Below are 25,206 nucleotides of genomic sequence, written 5' to 3' on the forward strand. Positions count from 1 at the left end.
TGGCTGGCAGCAGTCAGGAACCTCGCACCTAGAAGCAGATGGAGCAGAGGGGAAATAAAGGCTCACACCTTGTTAGCACTTCACACATATTGCAGCTTTTTACTTTGTTCAGGCTCTGTTTAGGAGATATGCATGCACTGTAAGACGGTCATTTGTGTTGAACTTTCCCAGTATTAGCACAAAATAAATAGCATTTACATAGCGTTTACTACCCCTGAGGAGGTGTTGTAATAATTTAAATATCACAATTTTGTTCTTTTAAAGCACTATGGCTAGAGGAAGCTTTACGCTGACTAGAGGCAACAGTGGTTTATGTGAAGCTTACAAAAGTGTGAATCTTCTGCCTAAATCAGGAGGGTTTCCCTGTATACTCGAAATAGACCTGCTAAACATATATGTGAGGGCTTAAGATCTGATGTCACTTCTTGTGATGCCACTTCCTATGATGTCACGCACCTCACGTGCCGCGATGTCAGGTGGCGTGATGTCACATGCCATGACACTTGCATACTGATTAATTAGGTTAGTCCCCCCTCTTCTTTTTTTAGGATTTGTGCCCTGTTGGTGACAATGCATGCAGAAACACATCGCTTGGAGAGCACAGGACGCCATTGCTACCTGCACTCGATCAAGCTCTGCCTTACAAACAATAACACACGATTGTATTGCTTGCGGTTCTAGTTATTCTGTCCCATGGTGGGTACAATCTTACCCATGCAATCGGTTATTCTGTTCAGTGACTTCTCTTTCACACTGCCTATACCTTTGGCAGTTACTCGAGTAAAACATCTACATTTTATTATTACTGGCGACTAGTGATATAACAACTGGACTCTAATAAGAACATTAGAGACAGCTTTTCATATAAGGAATGCAGGCTGCTTTAAAACAAAGTCAGGCGTGGCTAATACGTTTATAGTGGCAAGGCCATAAAAAAGTATTTGCAAGTTAACAACCAAAGTCAACCTTAACTCCCAACCCTGTCATTGCTGCATGAGGCTTGTGATGGTATGTGGGATTTATAGACTAATTATGTTAATAGTTAAATGAAAGACTATTCTACGGTATAATAAAAACATTTAAGTGACACTGTCAAGCATTGTTCCAATCAAATCAAGTTTATTGATTCAGATTTACAGAAAAGCCATACAATAATAAAACAAGCAAATTAACCCCTGGCTTGTGTAATCAATATAGGATTCATTATCCCAATAATACAAGAAGCTGTAAAATAAGAGGGGGTTTAACCATGAAAATCCTTGTGTCTAAGCAAACAATACTTTCATGTGCTTTCAAATGCCTAATAAGTGGTACAGAGTTTAAATAACAAACTGATACAAAATAAATTAAAAGTGATTTGTAACCAAGTCAAACCATGCTTAAAAGGAGAGAGGGCCATGAGAAACTAAAAAAGCACAGGAACAACTAAAATGCAACCGTACATAAGAAAATAAAGCCAGTTGGGGAGGGCGCACAAGATCATACAGTTTGCAAATTAAGATGCAGGGTATAATTGCCAACACAAAAAAGTAAAGACTGTTAGTCTTGTAGGATTGTATGTGCAACTCCCGCAAAAAGTGCAGCTAAGCAAGAACAGAGTTATTCAAAAAGATCTTATGAATCCATGTAGCAGACAAAATAAAGTGCTGCGTGCAGCTGCCAGCATTATCTGGCTATAAGTGCCTCCTAAGTCAAAAAATGAATGAATATGAGGTCATGTAACGGGCTTACAAAAAGAGTTGGCAAAAAAACTCTTTGGGACTTTGTTGGAGAGCTTAAGTGGGCAACAGCCACAGAAATCATCTATAACTGGTCAAAAAGGAATACAATTGGATAACAAAGTATTTCTTGATTGTGCAACCTGCGGGATAGAGTGCAACTTGTGTTTGCCAGCATAGGGAGCTAACAGGCTATTAGTATGGCTTGTACGCAAAAAGTGCAACAGTGTAAAGAAAACATTAGTTGGAAGATCTTACATATCTGGGAAGAAAGCAAAGTAAAAAGCTACATACAGTTGCCAAGAGACAGTCCCATCCAATAATATGCAGATACAATTCAAATCACTAAAAGCAGTTTATAACAGTTACAATCCAGACGTAAGACTGGTGCTCCAGACATAAGTAACATAAGGTAGAAAAGATAGTAAAAATATATGGGCTTCGTGATAACTATCTTAGAGAGTGGTGCTCTCCATTGCCTTTGCTGTGACCAGTTGTCTTTGTTTCCAGATGATGTATATATGAGGCTTCGGCCTGGTAGACCTTCGGGTGGTCAGTTCTGTAGCACAATAGTAGAGCATCCTTACAACTCCTCGTACTATATTTAAAAACCAAGGGACAGAAGTAGGTCCTATGAAGGGCTAGGGAGTTATTGCAGAGTATCAGAAAGTGCTTCAAAGTTTCTTGGTCACCAAGCAGGCACACATCCCATCTCTGCTACATTAGCCCTTGGACCAGGACTTAGTATATGAGTGGACTGTGATTTGATTTGATTTATGAATTTGTAGAGCGCACGATTGCCCATGGGCATCTTGGCACCGTAACGTGCCTAACCTGAAACTGAGAAAAAGAGTAATTTGTTTTGGGTGGAAAAATCGAATCAATGTAAGGTTCCCACCTGGGTTTGGCCTATAAGTCCATATATTTGATTAGCAAGGCACTGCCTGTATCTTCGAACGTTTGCCACATAGAGTCCCAGTATTTCCTTTTCAACAGTAGTAGTGTATCTTTGTTGATAATTTCTGGGTGAAGCAATGGATCTCTATTTATTTATTTATTTATTCGAAAAGTTTTATAAAGCGCGAACAAGATCCTAGCGGATATCAGAGCACTATACAGAACGTAAATGTTACATATACAGGCATTAAGAGTAGATCCACACAGTAATACAAAGAATACAATAAAGAAAGACAATATAGTTACATTTGGCATCATTAAGTGTCTTGTGGTTGAGAGTTTATCTGCCTTTCATCACATTTATTCAGCAGACAAACTCATGTGTATTTAGCCATGAGGATGGATTTAACTTCCTTTTTAAAAGCAGTAGTGGACGGGTTAAGTCTGATTTCAGGGGGTAAGGCATTCCAAATTCTGGGTGCCATCCCAGAGAAGTATCTGTTATAGGTTTTTTCTTATGGAATTTTTGCGGTTTTAGAAGTCATTTTTCCGCATTTCTTGAGGATCTGGTACCACCAGAGATCGTCAGCTTCTGTGCCAGGTAGCTAGGTGTCTTTTGATGTAAGGCTCTGTGCATCATGCACGCAATTTTCAACTGAATTCTCGCATCTAGGGGTAGCCAGTTCAGGGATTGAAGGTCCGGGGAGATGTGGGAGCTACGTTTAGAACCAGTTATGAGTCTTGCTGCAGCGTTAATAGAGGCTCTAAGGGGTGCAGTTGATGCTTTGGGTAGGCCACAAAGGGTGATGCAACCGTATTCCACTCTGGGTATAACCAGAGCTTGTACTGCCTGCTTAAAGTCATTGTGTGGTAGGAAGGGTTTTAGTTTCCTCAGTGTGTTTAATTGAAGGTTGGCTCCCTTTGTAGCATTGCTGATATGTTTTTGCATGTTGAGGATACTGTCTAAAGTTATTCCAAGTGACTTAGCTGAATCCACAATGGTCGGTTGTACGTTGAACGCCGTAATATGTTTGATCCAGTCTTGCAATTTCGGGATTTGAGCCGGTGGAGCTATTAGAAGAAATTCAGTCTTTAGGGCGTTCAGTTTAAGATGATTTTCTGCCAGCCAAGTTTGGGTGTTCCTTAGAGCTGTGTTGAGTAGTTTGATATCCTCTAAGGAGTGTATCTTGAGGTATAGCTGTGCATCATCTGCTTACATGTGGTATTGTACTTTAGAGGTTTGTAGAATTTCCGTTAGAGGTTCCAGGACGGGCTTGGACAGGGTGTTCTTGATTTTGAATTGTTGTGTCCTGTTTTGGAGAAATGAGGTGAACCAACTTATCACTGCCCCAGATAAGCCCATTCTGTGTTTTAGGAGGTCTAACAGGTTCTCGTGTTTAACCGTATCAAAGGCTGAAGATAGGTCAAGTAGGATGAGTAAACAAGACCCATTTTGGTCAAGTATTTGCAACGCATCATCAATGATGTGCGTCAGGGCTGATTCTGTGCCGTGGCCAGCACGGAAACCTGATTGGTATTGGTTGAGTAGGTCAAAATGATCCATATGTTTCGTTAACTGTAGATGTACACATTTTTCCAGCAGCTTTGCTAGGGTGGGAATATTGGAGATTGGGCGATAGTTGTTTAGGTCCATGGGGTCTGCCGTGGGCTTCTTTACTATGGGTGAGACCTGGCCTATTTTAAGGGTGTCTGGGATGCATTCTGGTTGGAGGGAACTGTTAATGATCTTAGACCAGAGAGGTAGAAGGAGTGAGGTCGTTGACTGCGTTTTCCGGAAGCGGGTCAGCGGAGTGGTTGGCTGGGTTCAATGCACTGAGAATTTTGCCTAGGGCCACTTCGGAGTAGGGGGAAAATGATGACCAGCTTGCATTATTTTTAGGATTGTACTTTGAAGGAGATTGGCATGGCGTGGAGCTAGGAATAGGAGGGATTGGTGTAGTCGGTCCCGCGTATAAGGTTAGGTCCTTTAGGAGGTCTTTCTTGATGATGTCAGTCTTCAGGGAGAAGAAGGTGGAGAATTCTTCACAATTTGGCTGTGAGCATTCAGTGTCTTGTGGGCAATGAGGTGCTGAGTTTTGATCAGCTCAAGAGAGTTTTTTGGGACGGTTTCTTGCCTGGTCAAGTTGGAAGCTTAAAAAATCGGCTTTTTTGCGTTCGATCTTGCGAAAATATGCATTTCTCTTTGACCTGAGGATCATAAGGTGATTGGTAGACGGTTTTGACCTCCATATCCTTTCTGCAGTTCTGAGGGAGCGCCTATCCTCGTTGAGTATACCGTTATACCAAGGTTTAGAGTCTTTCAGAGAGACTCTTTTTTGTTGCAAAGGAGCTACCTCTTCTATTATTGATGTCATGGTCGAGAGGTAGTGGTTGGTGTGCTTGTGTACTGTAGTAGATCCTACGGGAGGCAGCAATAGGTTGGTACAGGAGGGCGGTAAGGTGTTGGGCTTAAGTTTTTTTAGGTCTCTTTTCCACACTTTCGGTCTCGTGGGTTGGGCTGAGCTCGTTTTCACCTTTTCCTTAATGGTGAAGGTGATGATGTGATGGTCTGACCAATCACATGGTAGGATCGAATCGAGCTGAATGGGGCCTGATTTAGAGATTAGGAAATCCAGGATCGATCCTTTGTCGTGTGTTGGGATGTTGCAAAACTGTGTTAGGTGTAGGTCCGCCAGGAAATTCTTAAGACTGTTCACTGCTGAATCATTAGGATCATTCCAATGGAGATTGAAGTCTCCGAGGAATATTTGGGTATTTTGTCGACCCATGTATGATGACACCATGTCCATGAAGTGTTCGGTGAAGGTGAGGTTCTCACCTAGTGGGTGATAAATGATATGCAGAGAGCAAACCGGAGTACCATTACTAGAGATATTAAGGCACATGTATTCACATGACTGGAAAGAAGGGGAGATTGCTCTGCTTACTGAGATATTGCTACGATGTATGCAGGCCATGCCACCCCCGGACTTGGGGATAGTAGGACTTAATGATGCAACGGGTGTGTTAGGCTTTAATGAAACGGGAGTTGGTGATGGTGGAGGTGTGATAGGCTTCTTAGAAGCGGGAACGTATGAACTCACCAGGGCAAGGAGATCACTCTCTGAGAGCTGGTTGGTGCTTCTAATTGGTCGGGATGAATTGTTGGAGAAGGGGACTGATGACCAGCTGGGACAGTAGGGATTCGTGTCAGTGGTAATTTGGCTTCTAGGTTGGCAGATTTTGGGATGTCTAGTTGTTCTGTTTGTTCTGTCACCCCATGGGTGTTTCGCTAGACGATCATTGAGAGCTTGGAGTTCTTTTTTGATTTGGTACAAAGAGGATATGATTTCTTCGAGTCTGGGGGTTATGTGCAGGTGGGCATGTGATATGTGGTTGTGTTATGTGTGTGGGTTTGGATACGAGTGTGGATGCCTGCATTGGGGTCTGGCCTGGTGTAGAGGTTGTTGAGTGTATAGGTGTGGGTGAGAGGAGTGCTGTGGGCGTGAGTGTGTCTGTAAGGTGGGTTGTAAGGGTGACTGTATGGGTGACTGTAAGTGGGGTCTGGTCTGTGTGAATAATTGTGTGTGTGAGTGTGGATGGGGGGATGCTGCTGGTAAGGGAGTGTGTGCTGGGTGGGCTCTGGGGGTAGCTATGGGAGGTGAGTGCGACTGTGTTGAAGGTATAGATGTAGGTGTTGGGGACTGGCCTGGTGTGTAAATTGGGGCTAAAGTGTGCGGGTAAGGTACGTGTGTTGGCGGGTAAGGTAGAGGTGTTGTAGGAGCGAGTGTGTGTGTTAGGTGGGCTGTGTGGGAGGATGGCCGGTCTGAAGGTGTGGGTACAGTTATGGGTGACAGTGGATGACCAGTGTTTGCTGGGGGTGTGTAGCCAATTGTTTTTTAAGTGTGCGCTATATGTCTGATCCACAGCTGTTTATTACAGTTCATCAATCTCAGGATGTCTCTGAGGCCCTTTTGGTACTCTACAAGAACCGGTATGGACCAAAGACGGGTCCAATAGCTTGCAGGGCGGAAAGCAGACGGGTCCAATAGCTTGCAGGGCAGAAAGCAATATAATCTGCCACAGACCTTATTCCCAGTTCAGCTCTGAGTGCTACCATTGGAATCCCTGGGCCTAGGTGTAGGAGACGTCTCAAGAGGCATTTTTCACTTTTTGTAAGGTCTCTGCATTTGTATGTCTCCAGATTTCTCCCCAGTAGGTGCTTGCAGCTATTGCTCAAGTTTTATAAACAGACAGAGATGGTCTCTACAGGCGATTATTGCACTGGTTCGCAAATCTCCGTACTGCCCGGATTGTTGAGAGAGGACCATTTTAGACTTGGATACTTGGCTGTCCCAGAGCAACATATCATCAATCCGTATGCCGAGATAATCAAAGTTTATTACCTGTTCTATTTGGTTGCAATATATCCTGAAGGTTGATTTTAATTTGGCATTTCATTTTATTATCATGAACTTTGTTTTCTGGAAATGTATTATTAATTTTTTGGGTCTACAGAAGAGTTCAAAGCCTTCCAATAGGGGATGCATAGACAGTTGAGTGGATGCTAGAATTACAAGTTACTTACCTTCGGTAAGGATGTATCTGGTAGAGATGATTCTAGCCGCAGATTCCTTAATGTAGAATTATACCCAGGCATGAGACTGTACCCGGAAATCCCTGCGTGCCGGGGGGACGGCACCACGCAACCCTGCTCAGGCATTGTCTGCATATGTGACATCAGCGAGGTCACATAAGTCCCACCCCGGCGCACCTACGTCAGTTTTCTTCGGAGAACTTTTCCACGCCAGAGCGCGGAGCCAGCAGACAAAACTGTGAGAGTATAGGAACAGTGTGCGAAAGAGCAGAAAAAGTGGAAAAAGGAATGGTGAGGAACAACACCATAAAGAGCAGTGCTAGGCACTTCAGTACCCAAATCCAGGGAAAATAATACAGAACAGAGCCCAGCCCTGAGCAGCAACCCTGCCAGTACGGAGATAGCCCCCCTAGGAGACAAAGAACATATGTCAAAGTGACATGATAACATGTAGCAGGACTACACCTCCAACCGAAAACAATGAAGGGGAACCAGTCCGGGACAAACCGGGAAAGGCAAAACTCCAAGACAGCCCCATCACAGAGTATGAAAACCCTCATAAGGAACAAAAGGCAGAGGCACAGCCAAAAAACCCCAACCTAGAGGATAGCAGAGGGCCCAGAACCCTAGTAATAAAGGGGGAGGGAGGGGTGTAGGCCCCAACCTGGAGCAACCAGAGCATAAGGGCACCGAAGTACCTATAAACCTATCCTGCAATATGCCAAAAGGGGAGGAAAAGGAACAAATAAACAGGACGAACATCCTGTCAGAAAGAATGTACTCATAGTAGACACAGCTGCCCGCAGGGAGGCGAGTGCAGAAGACCAAGCCAAAAGTCCTCGCAGAACGAGGAGGAAGTGGGGGTCGTGAAGGAATCTGCGGCTAGAATCGTCTCTACCAGATACATGGTTACCGAAGGGAGGTAACTCGTACATCTGATAGAGATTACTAGCCGCAGATTCCTAAATGTAGAATAGATACTCTAGCCATACCCAGAGGGGAGGAGGGTCTGCAAGAGGACTCCACCCGTCTGGACATAACAGAGAGTCCTACAGGGGACGGTTCAAACGGACAGGGCGAAGAGCCCCGTCCCCCCAGGCAAGGGGGAGCCCCAACACTTAGAGGACCACCGACCCCAGAGGGGTACGAGAAGACAAGAAAAGAGGTAGGACGTCCTCACTCAGCAGAGGAAAAGTGAACCGAGCGAAAGGAGGCCAAAGTACCCCTCGCCCATGCAAGGCAACAGAACTTCCAACCTAGGCCAAGACAATAAGAGGAGCACCGATGGAGAAGAGCAACCTAGAGACTCCAAGGAGAAGAGGAAGAGCAAAGGCAAGCCCCCCACCCCACCGGGAGCACACCCAGTGAAGAGGGCAGCCGAGTCTATCACAGCCAGAAGGCAATAGACCAGACAGAACGGTGCTGCCAACAATAAGCAGGCGGAAGCAGACAGGGAAGCCCGAGGACACCCAGGAAGAACCATTCAACGCTCCACAGGGACAGACTGCGCCCGAAAGAGGGAGAAGAACACAAGAACCTACTCATCCCCAGGGAAGAGAGGTGGAACTGAATGCAGGGCCCACTGGAAGAAGCGGTCAAGGCAAGGATGACAGTCCCACTAAAGCGCCAAGAAGGCACAATGGTGCAGAAAGACAGTAGGTCGGCACAGGCAAGCACAGCCAGATGCTGAGAGCACCCCGAAAGGATTCACTTAGGGCAAGCCAGAAACAGGGAGCAGGTAGCCGAAGAAGGGTCCGGACATGCTCCAGGGAGGAGTCCGCACACTCGGCCCAAAAAGAAGTGGAACCAGACAGAGCCAAGACGCCAGGCAGCCGACAGCAGGCCAGACCAGGCAAACAGCGCAGTGACCCCGGAGAAGGACACCCCGGGGCACAACTCAAGCCATTCCGAGCCAGCAACAGCAAGAGGATTGCATCTGCAACATATCTTAACGCCACGGAGAACAGAGGCTCGAAGGCGACCACAGCTCTCCAGCACATGACAGAGCTATATAACAGTTACCACTGCCCCACATATGGCACGTTACATCCCAAGACACGGGAACCTCTAGGAAAAACCTCTGCAGCAGAGGGCAACAGAAAATACCTACAGAAAAACCTGCAGAAGGCTTGTCAAGCAGCCAAAGAGGAAAAACAAAAGGCCTAGTCTCAGGGCCAGCTTGGTGTAGAACCCAAAGCAAAAGCACACAGTCAAGAAGGGCCGGCCAGCAGCCAACAGAACCACAGTCCCAACAAGGAGGACTCAAATGCACATGAAGCACACAGACCACACAACTGGGGCGACCCGCCCCAACGTAAGAAAACCTCCCAAAAAAAACAGATCAACTCACAAGTGAATGAGAGGGAGAAGGAGGAGGATGAAGACCCGCCAAGAACCTCTGAAGGGCCGCGTCTGTAGGGGCGTGGCACAAAAGAGCACCATTGTAAGGAAAGTCCACCAGCCGTTCCCGAACGTTCTCCGGGGAACACACTGTCCTGAAGCCAGGCATGGCGATGAAGTGCAACCGAAGAAGCCGTGGCACGAACAAGCACCTCCGAGATGTCCAGCGAAGAATAAACGCCGCCAGCTCCTGGCCATTAAACACATGGTGCCTCAAATCAACACAGGCACCCTCCTGAGAAGCAGCAGACATAAGGGACTCCACCGAGTCCCACAAACAAGAATTGGCCCTAGCCAAAACACACAGCGTATTAAGGGTCCACAGAGCCGCACTAGTTGAGGCGAATATATTGAGTCCAGCCAGCGGGGGAGACAACAGCGGCGGCAGAGAGGGAAAGGCATTCTGCAAAAGAGGGCCTCTGGTAGAGGGGTGTAGGGAAAGACACACCGGATCTTACGGCGCCGGATGGTGGCGGTGCCGAAGGTGTTGGGGCACCGGGTCACGCCTACTCCCCAAAAGAGAAGAATGGAGCGCACCTTCAAAGGGAAGCAGCAGCTCCCTGCCACCAGAGCCCTAATGAAGAACCTCCAGAAGATGATCCGCGGGGAAATGGGCAGCCGGATCACCCATGCGCAAAATTCCCACTGCCGTGGAAACAGTGCAAGCGAAGGCCGCACCACCTCCGTAGGGCCCCACGATGGGGAAAGCGGGTCATCAGTAGGCGGAGGCTGCAAGCTAAGACGTCCGTTCCCCAAGCCAACTGGAGGAAGGAGGGACCAGGTCTGGAAAGGAGGAAGAGGGACCGAGGAGTGGGGGACCTGCGGCACCTCCGGCGAAGACCGCGGTCGCGGCGTGGAGCCGTCCATAGATGACGTCGGGGAAAAAGCCACGACGCGTCGGCCTGTCTCCGGCGAGGATGACACGAGCAAGTGTCGAAACTCTGTAGAAGAGGCGTCCGAGGACGAGTCAACGGCCACGAGACGGCCTGGCACCGTAGAGTCCGCAATCTGAGGCAGGTTATCGTCGTCCGATGCCAGGGGAGACGCCGGAACAACCTCCGCCAAAGAGCTCGGCGCAGGAGACCCGGGCTGGGCCGGAGCCAGGGCGGTGAAGGAATGGCGCCAGAAAGGTGTCGACCCGACCTTCGACGAGGCAGCCGCCTGTGTGGAGGAGCGAGAGGGACCCAGGGAAGGACGAGGGGTCCCCCGCCAACCTCGGCCCGTGACTGGACGAGAAGGGCCCTCCGCCTGCCAGAAATTTTAGTATAGTGTCCCCCTTACCATGACTAGGTAGAAGGGTCCCTACTTGGACAACAGTGCAAACCATTGCCAACTAGAGACCCTCATTTACAGCACAGTGCAAGGTTGATGAGTGTCTTCCCTATGTCGTTGAAATAGATGTTAAATAGGACTGGTGCAAGTACGCATCCCTGTCTGTCCCTCAACTGTATTCGAAATACATATATACACTCACCTTTGGGGCCATATAGTACTTGGGAACAGCATGATCCTCAAGGATCTGTCATAGTGTAGTCCGGTCCACGCTGTCAAAAACAGTCTTTAGATCAATAAAAACCAGGAAGTGTGGTGTTTTCCGTACCGTGACGTACTTCAAACAGATCATATAAAGGCGCAAGACTTGGCCAATCAAACTCTGGCCCTATCCGGATTGCAAGTAAGACATTATGCCATTGTTCTTCATCCATGTCTCCAGACGAGTCAACAGCAGCTTGCCAAAGATTTTACCTTCTCCGTCCAATAACAAAATTGGGCGTAGTTGGAGGGGTCATCCCTAGGTCCTTGTATATGAATCGGGCAATATTATAGATGTATTCCATGAATCGAGGACCACATCTTCCAGTACAACTGCATTAACCGCTTCAGCGCAGCGCAAATTGTCGCGCTGTGCTGAACGTTCCATTGAGCTTATGGAACCATGACGGAACGGTTCCGTCATGAGCACAGCTCAACCGACGCTCATGACGGAACCGTTCCGTCATGAGCATGGAAGGGGTTAAAGGCAACGGTCATAGGGCCCAGCCACATGTCCAGGTTCTTTTTAAACACATCTGTGGGCACCTGGTAATAGCCTGGAGCTTTTCCCAGGTTTTTGTAATGGGGGGGAGGATGTGGCATAACAGCTAGAGCGGGCAACCTCAAAGCTGGGGAACCGGGTTCAAATATTGGCAGAGTAACATTCTGGGATTGTGGGCAAATCACTTAATCTCCCAGTGCCTAACAAAAAAACGAATGTGCTGTCTGTAACACAACTGGTATTCAGGAACACCAAAATAAGCCTGCACCATATAGTGCTTCAGAGGAATTACTTTAGTCATAAAAATGTACTAGACTCCATTAAGGCACAAGGTTTGACTATCCAATCACTGTGGTGTTTGTAGTGTACCTTGTGGGAAGTTTTTACAAAGTGGTGGCAAGTGGTTTAGAGCAAATGGAAACTTCATATGTTCCTGTGCAATCTATGTTTCAGAGGATTTTTGATCATAGCCCACCAAGGTGTGGTCTGTAGTCACGCGGTCTTAGGAATGTGTGCGGTCTGTTCCTTTTAAGTAAGTTCACAATTGTTTATGAACACCAACGATGGTGCAAAGTGCTTTCTCGCAAAATGAAAGCCTGCACACCCCATTCAAGAGTGTCAAGCACTGAATGTTAAGGTTTGTAGGGTAAAATTCATTCTTACAGACTTGTAGCCCTTGATTGAAGATGAATATTAATACAAAAGCTTTTCACAAGGCACTAAACTCACTCTGACATCAGGGATGAGAACTGATCCAGGCAAGAACATCAGGAAGTAGGTCCAATAGAAGTTCTAACTGCAAGAAGACAAAATTAAAGGCAAAAATAGTAGCAGAGTGGGGAAGAACCCAACAGAAAGAAAGTAAATTAATGCAATGTGATACCTCCATCGCTTATATAGGCTTCTTACAGGAACTGACATCACAAGCAAAGGCTGTACTGCATCGTGGATTGGGAGCCTGGGTGAGGAATTTCTGAACAGACTATCATCCAAGAAAGAACTGTTTATAAAGCTTATTCATGCACCATTTCGAAATTTCATGGCATTGGTTTGGCCCAAACAAGAAGCCCAAGTTTAACATCCTTTGCTCTGCTTGCTTCAACTCCCAGGATGGGAAGGGGAACCCGCACCCACAGATTTGTTGGAGGTGTATATGGAGAGATTGCTTCATGTAAAAAAACTTGACTTCGCTGCAGAGAATTATTTTTTTTATTTGTAGAGAGGGTTACATTGACTCTGTGTAGGCACAGCAGGAATTGGAGCCCACAGGAAATACCACATGACATTTCCAGTAGTATGCCAGGAATGCCATGCCTTGCACAACTATCTAGGCCTACTAATGAAGAATGCTTGTAAATTAAAATAAAACATATACGTTTGCATTGTTTTTTTGAGGAATGTATCCAATTGCACATCACATCATCTTTATATTGTGAAGGCATAATAATTGCTTTTCTGCAGTCAAGTATCGACAATTGGGGGGCATGGCTCACACGCATGGACAAGATGGGGCGGTGTGCTGTGCTCTGTCTCCACAGGGGGGCTCAGGAGGGTACTTTTGGCTGCTTTGAGACATCGTTCTGCTCTTCCCTGGCAAGATGTGTTCATCGTTATACGGCGGCTCACTGCTCTGATGACGGGTGAGTTTGTGGCTCGGCTATTGAACAAATTTGGCACAATGTCGTCTTCCTGACAAGAGCGGCCGCCATCTTGTTTTATCTCATCGACAGTGAGGACGCCACCAGCGGTCAGACCTCTGTGGTAATACTAGGATATGCCTTTGTGCTGCAAATGTCCCTCTCAGTTACCTCAGCTCCTCATTATCTGGGACCATCAGCCAGCCTATTTTGTCACTAGTTTTGAGTCTTTCATTCCTGCCTTCCACACAGAATCCAGGTTTTGACTTTACATGCTGCCTTTCCTTTCATGTTGACTGGACCCCCACACTTCCAAGTAATGCGCTATTAGAGGTGTTTTAATATTATAAATGGCATGGAGCACTAAATAAACCAAAACCACGATTGTTTTTGGCTCAAGGTTTTTAGTAAAAGAAAAAGGGAAAATGTGAGAGACCTTGAGAGACAGAATCTCATCAAAGAAAATGTTTCCTTACTACTGCCCTGCCAGCTCACTCAGTCTATCAATTGTCCACTTTAAGCAAACATAAGGGCACATTCACAGGAATACCCTCATACATGTCTGAATAATCTGCCAGCTACTTTAGTGCACAAGACAGCACACTCTTTGTTATAATCCTATAACCGCCCATGGTGCTACTGAGCACAGTAATTGTTATCCAGTTGAGGCCTTTTACCTGCCTTGCTGCTCTCAACTATGCTCTCAGAGCCCCTATAAATGACACGATATATGTGTTATACTGTCATTACTGAAATGGTCCTACCCTTATTTTCTCATTAAGCTGAATCTGAGGGATTACCTCAGTTGACACTTCACATCCTACTTCCTACTCATTTACAAGTTTGTGGGTGCTTCTATTACTCATTACTATATATTCTACCATACTGTTATAATCCTGTCACCTAGAAACTGGTCTTGACATTCCTTAAATACAGTGATTGAACATTTCATATCTTCATTGAAAAATATATAATTGATCATCTGTTTTATTGGCAGGATCTCCATCATCAAAAAGCTTCCTCGATGTCAATTGCATATCGTCACGATGGCTAGTGACTCTCTGTCTCTCCCGAAAACATCTTCATCTGGCACTAAATGAAAAAGAGCCAAAAATGACCATCCATCTCCGGTCCATTCATCCTCAAATCCGGTCATGGGCTCAATTTTAGATGAATTACATGCTCCAAAACCCTTTATGAACACCACCAATGAAAAATTACAACTGATTGAGGACAGATGGATTAACATGGAAGGTAACATTTCTGAAATGCAACAACGTATAATTGATCTTCAAGATGTAGCTGCAAAGGTACCATTGCTGGAACAGGAAATACACAAGCTTAAACTTCACACCGAGATCTTGAGAATCGCAACAGAAGGAATAATCTTTGCCTGTATGGCATACCTGAAAATGTTGAGGGTAGGGATCTTCTTTCATTTCTAAAGAAATTTCGGTCTGACCTTCTTAAACTTCAATCCTCTGCTCCTCATAATATCCAGCGGGCACATCGTCTTGGTCAACTTCAACCTTAATCTAGCAGACCATGTGGTATCCTAATGCTCTTTTTAGAATTCACCGACTTGATGCATGAATTAAAGGTTGCCAGAGAAAAACGTTGTCTTGCATGGTCAGGTCATAATGTCTTCATCTCACAGGATCTCTCCAATGCAAACAATGCCAGACGCAAGGAGTTCCTAGCTTTTCGTCCTCAGTTAAGATCCATGAATATCCGTTATGGCATATTGCATCCTTGTCTTTGTAAAATTACACATGAAGGTGTCTCTCGCTCATTTGAAGATCCATCTAAACTAAAACAGTTTCTACAATCCATCACTAGAGCACCTATGGACAAAACTGCTTAATGTTCTCAAATTGTTAAACTGTTGATACTTCTAGACTCCTCATTTACATTTTTACTTCCTGTATTTTAAATATACGTTATGCGGCCTTAATATCTTATTATTTATATTTTCTTACCTTTTTTAGTTCCCTCTTTATCCGTTGTTGTTCTTGTTTCCGAGTGTGAACATGCCCCATTCATATCTCATTCTCTTCCTATCTAAGATCCCACTTTATTTCTTTGATCTATCCCTATTTCTCTTTATTTGTTCTATTCTCTTTTCATTTGCACTATCCCTATACCCTCTCTCTCTCTCAATCTCCCCTTTCTTTCCTACCTCCTATCTCCTGTCCTTAAATTCACATGAGTGCATATTTGTTTTAACTCCTTATGAACTTATTAATTTCATCATGTTACCTTTCTTTAATGATTGGTGTATTTTTGTTCCCTTTGGTATCATCATTATCCCTGTAACCCTGTCCCTTAAACATCAACATGTTTAATGTTGTACCGTGGAACGTTCGTGGTCTGGGTCACCCTGTCAAGTGTCAAAAGGTACTTTATCATTTATCGAAACTTAATTGCCAGATTGCTTTTTTGCAAGAACCCCACTGTAATGATGTTGAATCTCTCAAACTCAAACGTCAATGGGTGAGTCAGGTTGTCTTCTCCTCAGCTGTCATAAATCTTTAAATTTGCAAATTGTATCTACTGAAAATGATGTGAGTGGACAATGGGTAATACTTAATGCTACGGTTCATAATAAACAGGTCACCTTCTTCAGAATCTATGGACCAGTTAAGTTAGATCCGGACTTTTGGCATACTATTAAATTAAAATTATCCTCCATCGCTAATAATAATATTATTATTGATGGAGACTTCAATAATTGGATGGATCCCTTTCCGATAGAAAGGAAGATTGTAAATTCAAACCAGATAAATCACACAAAGCATTTCAAGCTGCTATTACCTCTCGTCCACTCTAGGACACCTGAAAAACTAGTAACCCTGATAAACAGGAGTTTACATACTTTCAACTGTCCATCATACCATGTCATGGATGGATTACATTTTGATCTCAAAACCTTTACTTTCCACACTCCAAGCTTCTAAGATTGGCTCCATTTTCATTTCTGATCATGCCCCTGTTTCAGTCTCTTTTGATTAATCCCTTGTTACTCCCAAACATGCTAGAAGGAAATTCAATAATTCCTTACTATCTGATCCAACTTATATTTCAGACACTACACTCTTTATAAAATTTCTTTTTCAATTTAACAAACCTATTGATACATCTGTTCACACTGCCTTTAAAGCCTCTTTTAGAGGCTTTACCATTGCCTATACTACCAGAAAGAAAGAAAAGAAATTAAATTCCCAATACCTTTCCACTCTCACATGCATCAAAACTCTTGAACATGCTTTTTATACCTCTAAATCCGCTGATCACCTTCCGGACCTCATCAAGGCTAACTATGACTTAAATAAATTAGCTACGTCTGATGCGTGTAATCTACTTAAAATAAAATCTAAATACCATGGGGGTCAGAACAAAACAGGTAGAATGTTGACCAACTATTTAAAAGTCAAATCCGAAAGGAAAACCATTAGACCTATTCTTAATGACTGCACTAACACTTTACTACATTCTGACTCAGATATTGTCATCGCATTGCAAACATACTATCACTCACTATACCCGGAAGACACGCATCCCCCTGAAAACAATACTCAAATGTTCTTTGATGATCTTCCTCCCTCTCGTTCTATACCTGATGTTATGGCTCTCTTGGAAAGAAATCTAACACTTCAGGAGATTTTAGATGCAATTGAATCTCTTAAGAGAGCTTAGGCCCCTGGCCCTGATGGTTTTTCAATCCCATTAGCCAATTATGACTGCAAAATATTTGCTAAAATCCTCGCTTCTATACTAGAAAATATTATCCCTTGCTGGTGAAAGCTGATCAATCTGGCTTTGTTAAGGGCAGGCATTCCTCAGGCAATGTTAGAATGTTCTCTAATATCCTTATTATGGCAAAACAATGTCCTGATCCTTTAACTGCATTACCCTTGATGCTGAAAAAGCTTTTGACCATATGAATATGCAGTTTATTTTCAAAACTCTTCAATGGTTTGGTTTTGGTTCCAAATTTATCTTGTTTCTCAACTATTGTATTCAGTACCCCATGCATGTGTTTCTGTTAACAGTTTTTTATCCTCTTATTTTAATTTACATAGGGGTACCAGACAAGGACGTCCCATTGCTCCCCTTTTATTCCTTGAACCTTTTCTTCAACGCATTTGTTGTAATCCGGTGATAACTGGCTTCCAACAGAACTCTCATGAAATTAAGTTATCCGCTTATACTGACAATATTTCGATTTACATTTCGAAACCCTTAACCTCCATGCCTTATTTTCAACAGGAATTTTGACCTATATTCTAAAGTATCTTGCTATAAATTGAACTTTTCTAAAACTGAGATGTTACCCTTAGATTCCTTATACTATCAATTCATGTTTGCTGATACCAACTTTAAATAGTGTAGTTCTATAATTAAATACTTAAGAGTCTGGTTCTCCTCTACCATCTCTCAAACTCTCTGCCACAATTTTAATACTTTAAAAATCAAGATTCAAAACGTATTTTGTCCTGGTCCCCCCTCTATTTATCCTGGTGGGGTAGACTGGATACCATCAAAATGATGGTTGTACTACTCATTTTATTCTTACTCTCTATGCTACCCTTTAAAATCCCCAATTACTATTTTATTCAAATCAACTCCCATTGTACTAAATTTCTCTGGAACAACAAACCTGCTCGTATTGCTCTATCTAAATTAATCAAACCAAAAAACTAAGGGGTGCACGATTTCTTAATTTTAAATTATATCACACTGCTTTTTTAATTAGACAAATTCACGCATTGAACACACAATACCATGATAAATCGATACCTAGTTGGATTAATTTTGAACGGTCTTTATTACATAAAGACTCTTTCTATGATTTTTATTTTATGTCCAATTGAACTTTTATTTCCAAGCACCCTATATTAAAATACTCCCAACACCTGATACACTCACTTTTCACAGATGGCTCTAATTTTCTTGCCTCCTCTATTTGGTATAATAAATTAATTAAGTTTTGCTATAAATCATTCTACTTCCAACATTGGAAGGAGAAGAATATTATATATATCCACCAACTTATCTCACATAATTCTGTTGTACCTTTTAAGACCATTATGATTTACCCTCCAATTGCTTAGCCCAATCTCCCAATTATCACAGGAACTTCAATCATTTCTAAAAACTAAATATTTATCTCCCGATGTTACTCAATTTATTCCCTTGACTCCTTTATATAATATTCCTCCTGATTCTAACCCGAAAGCTTCTCTTATAATAAACTTTTATCTAGCCCTAATTCTGAAAAACCAAAATCATCAGTTGAATTAGCCTGGGAACTAGATCTCTCGATGTCCCTTTCAATGAACAAATGGGACAAACTATGGCACAAAGTATTTACTACCTCTAGAGCTGCTAATATTACTAAATCATTATTTTTCCTATATAATAGAGCAGTTCGGAAACCCATATTTATACACACAATCAACCCATCTTCATCTCCTCTTTGTTAGTCATGTCTTTCCTCTAATGGCACATTACCTCATTTGTTATACTATTGCCCTAAAGCTTTCAAGTTCCTTTACATAAGGTTGTACCTTATACATTGTATTTTTTAACATGTTATTTCTATTCCTTGTGTAATATGTACTCTTGGTACTTTTTATTTTACTCAATAAAAATTATTTAAATCTAAATATGGAAACAGAACAGGCAATTAAAATTAAATTAGCTTTGATGATATATCGATTACGAAAAGAAAGGATTAATCTGTATTCACCTGTTGCCATCCATTCTCATGTCCAGCGGCCCATCCTGTCGAAGGGAGAATCCTCGTTCAGGGGTGTCAAACTGCATGGAAGAACAGCCTGCGTCCAGAAGTACACCATCCAATGACCCCGGCTTCACTCCAGCTGAAGTTAGCAAAGACTCCGCCTCACTAAATCTGCCCAACAAGGAATTAATCTGTCCCCTAAAACAGAAGCATTAAAAGAGAGAGTGAATATCAGCATTTACTCTTGCGCCATTGCCAGGACCAATCTGCCATGAAACTCTAAAGCCGAGAATCATCTGTTACAGGTCGAATGCAGTCTTATTCCCCTGGGGAGTGCCTTCACTAAAGTGTGAAACCACTGATTCTGAAGATGTACATACTTAGGCGGTTATATAGATGCCTGCTTCATCTGAAAACGTTGCTTATTAGAGAATGAACTTGTTTTAAGTCGCAAGCTAATATCAACTTGGAAAACATAGTCTTAAAAGTATTACACTGGTAGATTGCGGTGTTGCTCCAACTTTCTGAAGCCTGCAAAAATATCTCGATATATCAAAAACATAAATCTTATTCTTAAAAATAATACTAATACCATTCATGCTACTTATACAAACACAAATGATTGCTATTTTTGAATATTGGAGCCTTTAAATTAAGATGGGTAAGGATACATAAGTGGTTTGATGCACTACAGGCATTTGCCCTGCTTTTCGTGCTCCTTGTGCACTTCTGCATTGTTCGATGCGCCGCAGATGCACGCGGTTCTCCGGTCATACAAAGTGTGTGGGCTCAACTTTTACACCTACATAATCTGAAATGGCGTTTCCTCCTCTAAGATGCGCCAGCACCATTTTAAATAAGCAGAAGCCTCTTAGAATTGGCACCCAATTAGTGCCCCCCACCTCCCCCTTGAGTGTGTCATTTAGGAGGGGATTTGAAAAGCCTTAAAGCCTTACAGCAGGGAGGGTAGGGGAGACACATGGGCCTTTTTCAGACAACCCAGTCCCACCTGCAGCAGCAGTTTGAACCACTGCGCCACACTTTACTGTTACTCTGTTCCGCATTGGAGAGAGGGCCTTTGTCAATGTAATGAATCATGTGGTCCAATAGGTGAGACTGAAATGGTGTGGTCAGATCTGGAGCCAGGTATTACTATTAAGCTTATTACAGGCTTTTACCAAAAGCCATAATGACAAATTCTATATATTGTGGCTTTCCTGGCAGGATTCTATTTTTTCAGATCTGCAGGTGTTAGTGGTAAATAAATTACAGAATTTTAAGTATTCTATTTATATTGATACCAAGAGTTCTAGTTTTTTGGTAAGTCCTACATTTTATTACCAGGAATTATACACATTCTAAAATACTATAACAGAATTTATAATATATTTTTACTTCATATTCACAGTTATGATGACCCTTGTGGGAAGCCCCAATCTAGACTGCTAACAGGACTGCATGTTCAAATTAACAAGAAAATCAATAAATAAAAACTATGCAAAGTAGATTTTTATTGATCTGGAGCTAGGGCATTCAGAGTGCAGTATATGCTTAAGCAAAGTGGGGTCCCAAAAAGTGTTTTCTCCATGTTCATTTCCATAGGAAATTTTATTAAAGGCTACAGCTCTAACTGCTGAACGGAATTACACAAGATTTGGCAAAAAGGTAGAGCTAGGTTCAGAAAGCGACCTTTTTTTAAATGATGTGTAAATCCGTTCAGTAGTTGTTGAGAAATTCAAAAAATAAAAGTCAAAAAATCAATTTACCATAGGATACTTTAGCCAAGGCTACAGCCCGAACTGCTGAACGGAATTACACCATATTTGGTAAAAGGTACAGCTTAATTCAGAAAATCAGCAGCTACTGAATTGTGTAAATCCGTTCAGTAGCTGCTGAGAAATTTAAAAAATAAAAGTTTCGATATCTGGGGCAGCGGTGGGTTCATGCACCCTCCCGACCACAAGCTTCATTGGGATTGCTGCCACTACCACGAGCTTCACTGTGATTGGCTGCCAACACTCCAAACCCGGAAGTGTTGGCAGCCATCTTGTGACTCGGTAGAACCGAGTCACAAGAAAACAGTCGAAAAAAGTATAAAAAAGAAGAAAAGGGGGCAGGGTAGAAACACACTGACCCCCTAGTTCTGCTAAGGGGGTCTCACAATGGGACACCTTAGTCCTGCTAAGGGTGTCCAAATGCACGCTGGGTGTGCGAATCTGGACGAAAAAATAAAGGAAAAAATGAATTGGGGGCTCCCCCACTTCATTTAAATGAGCCCCAGGGTGGGCCAGGTTCTGGGGGCAATCTTATAATTATATTGCAGGGGCGTGTGGGTCCTCCGCAGCCCCAGGGACCGCCACCTCCCTGGGGCTATGTAAATTAGTTACTGGAGGGCACACAGATGTCCCGCAGCCCTGGGGGCCACCACCTTCCCAGGCTTGTTTTGTAATTATAGGGGGGCCTCTGAGGCCCCTCCACGCCCCGGGGATCGCCCCCCGGGCTTTAATTAAATATGCAGAGAGGCCACGCGGGCCCGGGGACCACCACCTCCCCGGGGCTATGAAAATGGAGGGAGGGGGGCCGTATAGCCCCCCTCCTGGAGCCCTTGATGGCCCTCGGTACCGCTACCCCCCAGGGCCGGCTCTTGCAATGTCCTGGGGAGCCCACCCCCGGGACATTGTTGTTTGCTATGACAGGGTGGAAGCACGTCTCCCGCCCTGTCATAGCAAACCCTGCTTTGCTTCGTTGAAGCGAGAGGAGGAAAACCTGCTCTCACTTCAGTGAAGCAAAGCAGTATTGCTTTTAGGCAAGGGCTCCCCTTGCCCAAAAGTAATGCCAGTTCCCGCAGGAGGCGGGGAGCAGGCCAGACCGTGGGGGCATTGGGGCTCCCCCCATGGTCTCCAACGAAGAGGCCAGGCTCCAGGGGAGGGGGTCCCCAGGGCCAGAAGTGGACAAGGGAAGGGGACTACGTGGCCCCCCTTCCTAATGATTAATAAAAACATTCAAGAATTGATCCCTGCGGATGGGGTCCTCAGGCGAATATAAATTAATGGAAGTGGACCTTTTTAAAAAAAAATGTTTGGAGTGGTGATCCTAACGCGCCGCTCAGCTCGGCCCCCTAGTGTGAACGCGCTGGGTGCACGGCTCTCAGCGCGATCCCCCTATTGTGACTGCGCTGGGTGAGCGGCGCTCAGCGCGGCTCCCTAGTGTGAACGGGCTGGGTGCGCGGCTCTCAGCGGGGCACCAGAGTACTTCACAGGTCTTTAAAAGACCATTTACCTGTTAATGAGGCTTTGTTGTGTTTTCACCCCATTCTTGGCGTCCCTGCATCTCCACTCTGCCTATGACTGGAAGAATTAGCCCCCCCTCGAAATTTTTATCAGCCTCCCCTGAAGTTTGGCTCTAGTTTCGCCCCGGACTGACATACGCCGGCTCTGCCGACTCCGCTTAGTCTCTATCTGCAGTATGTCAATGATCCAGCTGTGGGGCTGGGAATATCTTGCAGACAGAATTCTGGACCTTTATTACCAGTGTTCCACAGACCCAGCAGCTCCCTTTAGGGGATCCAGTGGAAGGGACTCCGGGGATGCGACAGTCAGAATACCTTGATCCAGAGATCAATGACCTGGGAGGGTATCCATTGAATGAGAATGCAGTATACCACAATGAGAATTCCAAGCTCCTGGAGTCGGTTTTCCAGGCACCCGTGCAGTAATCCCGCTAGCCAGTGGCCAAGATTTTAGTGGGCGGGACCCCAGGGTACTAGAGCAAAGGCTGTGTGGATCCCGTAGCAAAGAAGGTGGTGCCTCAGGAACTGGTGTGGTGCCTAATCATGCTCCGTGCGTAGCGTCGGCTCTCCCGAGGCTTGGCTTGGAATCCTGATGCTCCGTCTGGGTTGCCACTGGTTGGCACTTGGCAGCCAATTAAAGCCAAGCTCGTGCTCAGGGTTAGGCTCCGTGCAACATATGTACTTATCTAATCACTCTACCAATCCTGAAGTACTTATAAATTCACCATACACTCTCCTTGCAGTACTCTAATCATCCAGTCTCTACCCATGTACTCATAGAATGACCCAAGGTCTTCCCCACTATCAGAGGTAACATGGTTGCGTGTGTAGTCAACAGCACAATGTAACGTGGTAGGGCCCAGGGCCATCATGCATACATAATGAAGACACAGACACAGTTGGATAGATAGTGGAACTGGCTACGGGCACGTGCGCCCGGCCCCTTTTTATTACCAGGGTCACATGTCCAGTGACGCCTGTGCTGGATGCGTGTAATCAATCAATCAATCAATCAGGTCATTTGTAGAGCGCACTACTCACCCGTAGGGTCTCAAGGCGCTGGGTTGGGGGGGGGGTGCCGTTACTGCTCGAACAGCCAGGTCTTGAGCTTCCTCCTGAAGGAGAGGTGGTCTTGGGTCAGGCGTAGGTCGGTCGGGAGTGAGTTCCAGGTCTTGGCGGCCAGGTAGGAGAAGGACCTTCCTCCTGTTGTCGCTCTTCGGATGCGGGGGACGGCGGCGAGGGCGTGGCTGGTTGATCTGAGGAGGCGCTTGGGAGTGTAGAAGTTGATCCGGTTGTTGAGGTAGCTCGGGCCTTGGTCGTGTATGGCTTTGTGCGCGTGGGTGAGGAGACGGAAGGTGATTCTCTTGTTGACCGGGAGCCAATGCAGATCTCTCAGGTGTCCGGAGATGTGGCTGCGTCGGGGGATGTCGAGGATGAGTCTGGCCGAGGCGTTCTGGATCCGCTGGAGTCTCTTCTGGAGCTTGGCGGTGGTTCCGGCGTAAAGGGCGTTGCCGTAGTCCAGTCGGCTGGTGACGAGGGCCTGGGTGACCGTCTTCCTCGTCTCGGTGGGGATCCACCGGAAGATCTTCCGTAGCATGCGCAGGATGTTGAAGCAAGACGAGGAGACGGCGTTTACTTGTCTGGTCATGGAGAGGGAGGAGTCCAGGATGACGCCCAGGTTGCGTGCGTGGTCCGTCGGTTTGGGTGCGGTGCCCAGGGCGGGGGGCCACCAGGAGTCGTCCCAGGCGGAGGGCGAGGAGCCCAGGATGAGGACCTCCGTCTTGTCCGTGTTCAGTTTCAGGCGGCTGGTCGTCATCCATTCGGCTACCTCTCTCATCCCTTCGTGCAGGTTGGCTCTGGCGGTGGCGGGGTCGTTGGTCAGGGAGAGGATCAGCTGGGTGTCGTCGGCGTAGGAGATTATGTTGAGGTTGTGTTGGCGTGCGATGGCCGCGAGGGGGCTCATGTAGACGTTGAAGAGGGTGGGGCTCAGGGAGGATCCTTGAGGGACGCCGCAGATGACTTTGGTGGCCTCTGACTTGTACGGTGGTAGGCGGACTCTCTGTGTTCTTCCGTCGAGGAAGGAGGTGATCCATTCCAGTGCCTTGTCCTGGATTCCGATGTTGCCAAGGCGCTGTACTAGGGTGTGGTGGCAGACAGTGTCGAAGGCCGCGGAGAGGTCCAGGAGGATGAGGGCCGCTGTTTCTCCGTTGTCCATCAGAGTTCGTATGTCATCGGTGGCGGCGATGAGGGCGGTCTCGGTGCTGTGGTTCGCTCGGAAGCCAGACTGTGAGGGGTCGAGGGATCCATTTGTCTCGAGGAAGGCAGCCAGCTGTTTGTTGACGGTCTTCTCGATGACTTTGGCCGGGAACGGGAGGAGCGAGATGGGACGGTAGTTCTTGAGGTCGGTGGGGTCTGCTGTGGGTTTCTTTAGTAGAGCGCTGAGTTCGGCGTGCTTCCAGCTCTCAGGGAAGGTGGCGGTGTCGAAGGAAGTGTTGATGATGTCCCGCAGGTGGGGTGCGATGACAGCGTCGGCCTTGTTGAAGACGTGGTGAGGGCAGGGGTCAGTCGGAGATCCGGAATGGATGGAGTTCATTGTTTGGATGGTGTCTTCGGTGCTGATCGGAGTCCAGGTGCGGAGGGTGGTGGTGGGTGGCGTTGTTGTGGTTGTGGCTTGCGTTGGTTGGTTGCTGAAGCTGTTGTGTATGTCCGCGATCTTGTTGTGGAAGTAGGAGGCGAGGGAGTTGCAGAGGACTTGCGACGGGGTGATGTCCTTGTTTCCGGCGTTGGGGTTGGAGAGCTCTTTCACGATGTTGAAGAGTTCCTTGGAGTTGTGTGCGTTGTTGTCCAGCCGGTCCTTAAATGTATTTTTCTTGGTGGCGCGGATCAG

At 45.5% G+C, this 25,206-nt stretch overlaps 1 protein-coding gene across 1 annotated transcript in view; it reads right to left on the minus strand.

Annotated features, from left to right (window-relative positions):
• METTL15 (methyltransferase 15, mitochondrial 12S rRNA N4-cytidine) overlaps positions 1-25,206 on the minus strand; it is a 971,710-nt gene that overhangs the window by 171,129 nt on the left and 775,375 nt on the right. Inside the window, exon 4 of the mRNA XM_078684202.1 lies at positions 19,037-19,228. Within this exon, the coding sequence (XP_078540328.1) occupies positions 19,037-19,228 (192 nt within the window). The remainder of the gene's footprint in view (positions 1-19,036; positions 19,229-25,206) is intronic.

Source organism: Lissotriton helveticus, chromosome 3_2 (genome assembly GCF_964261635.1).
Source record: "Lissotriton helveticus chromosome 3_2, aLisHel1.1, whole genome shotgun sequence".
Taxonomy (NCBI): Eukaryota; Metazoa; Chordata; class Amphibia; order Caudata; family Salamandridae; genus Lissotriton; species Lissotriton helveticus.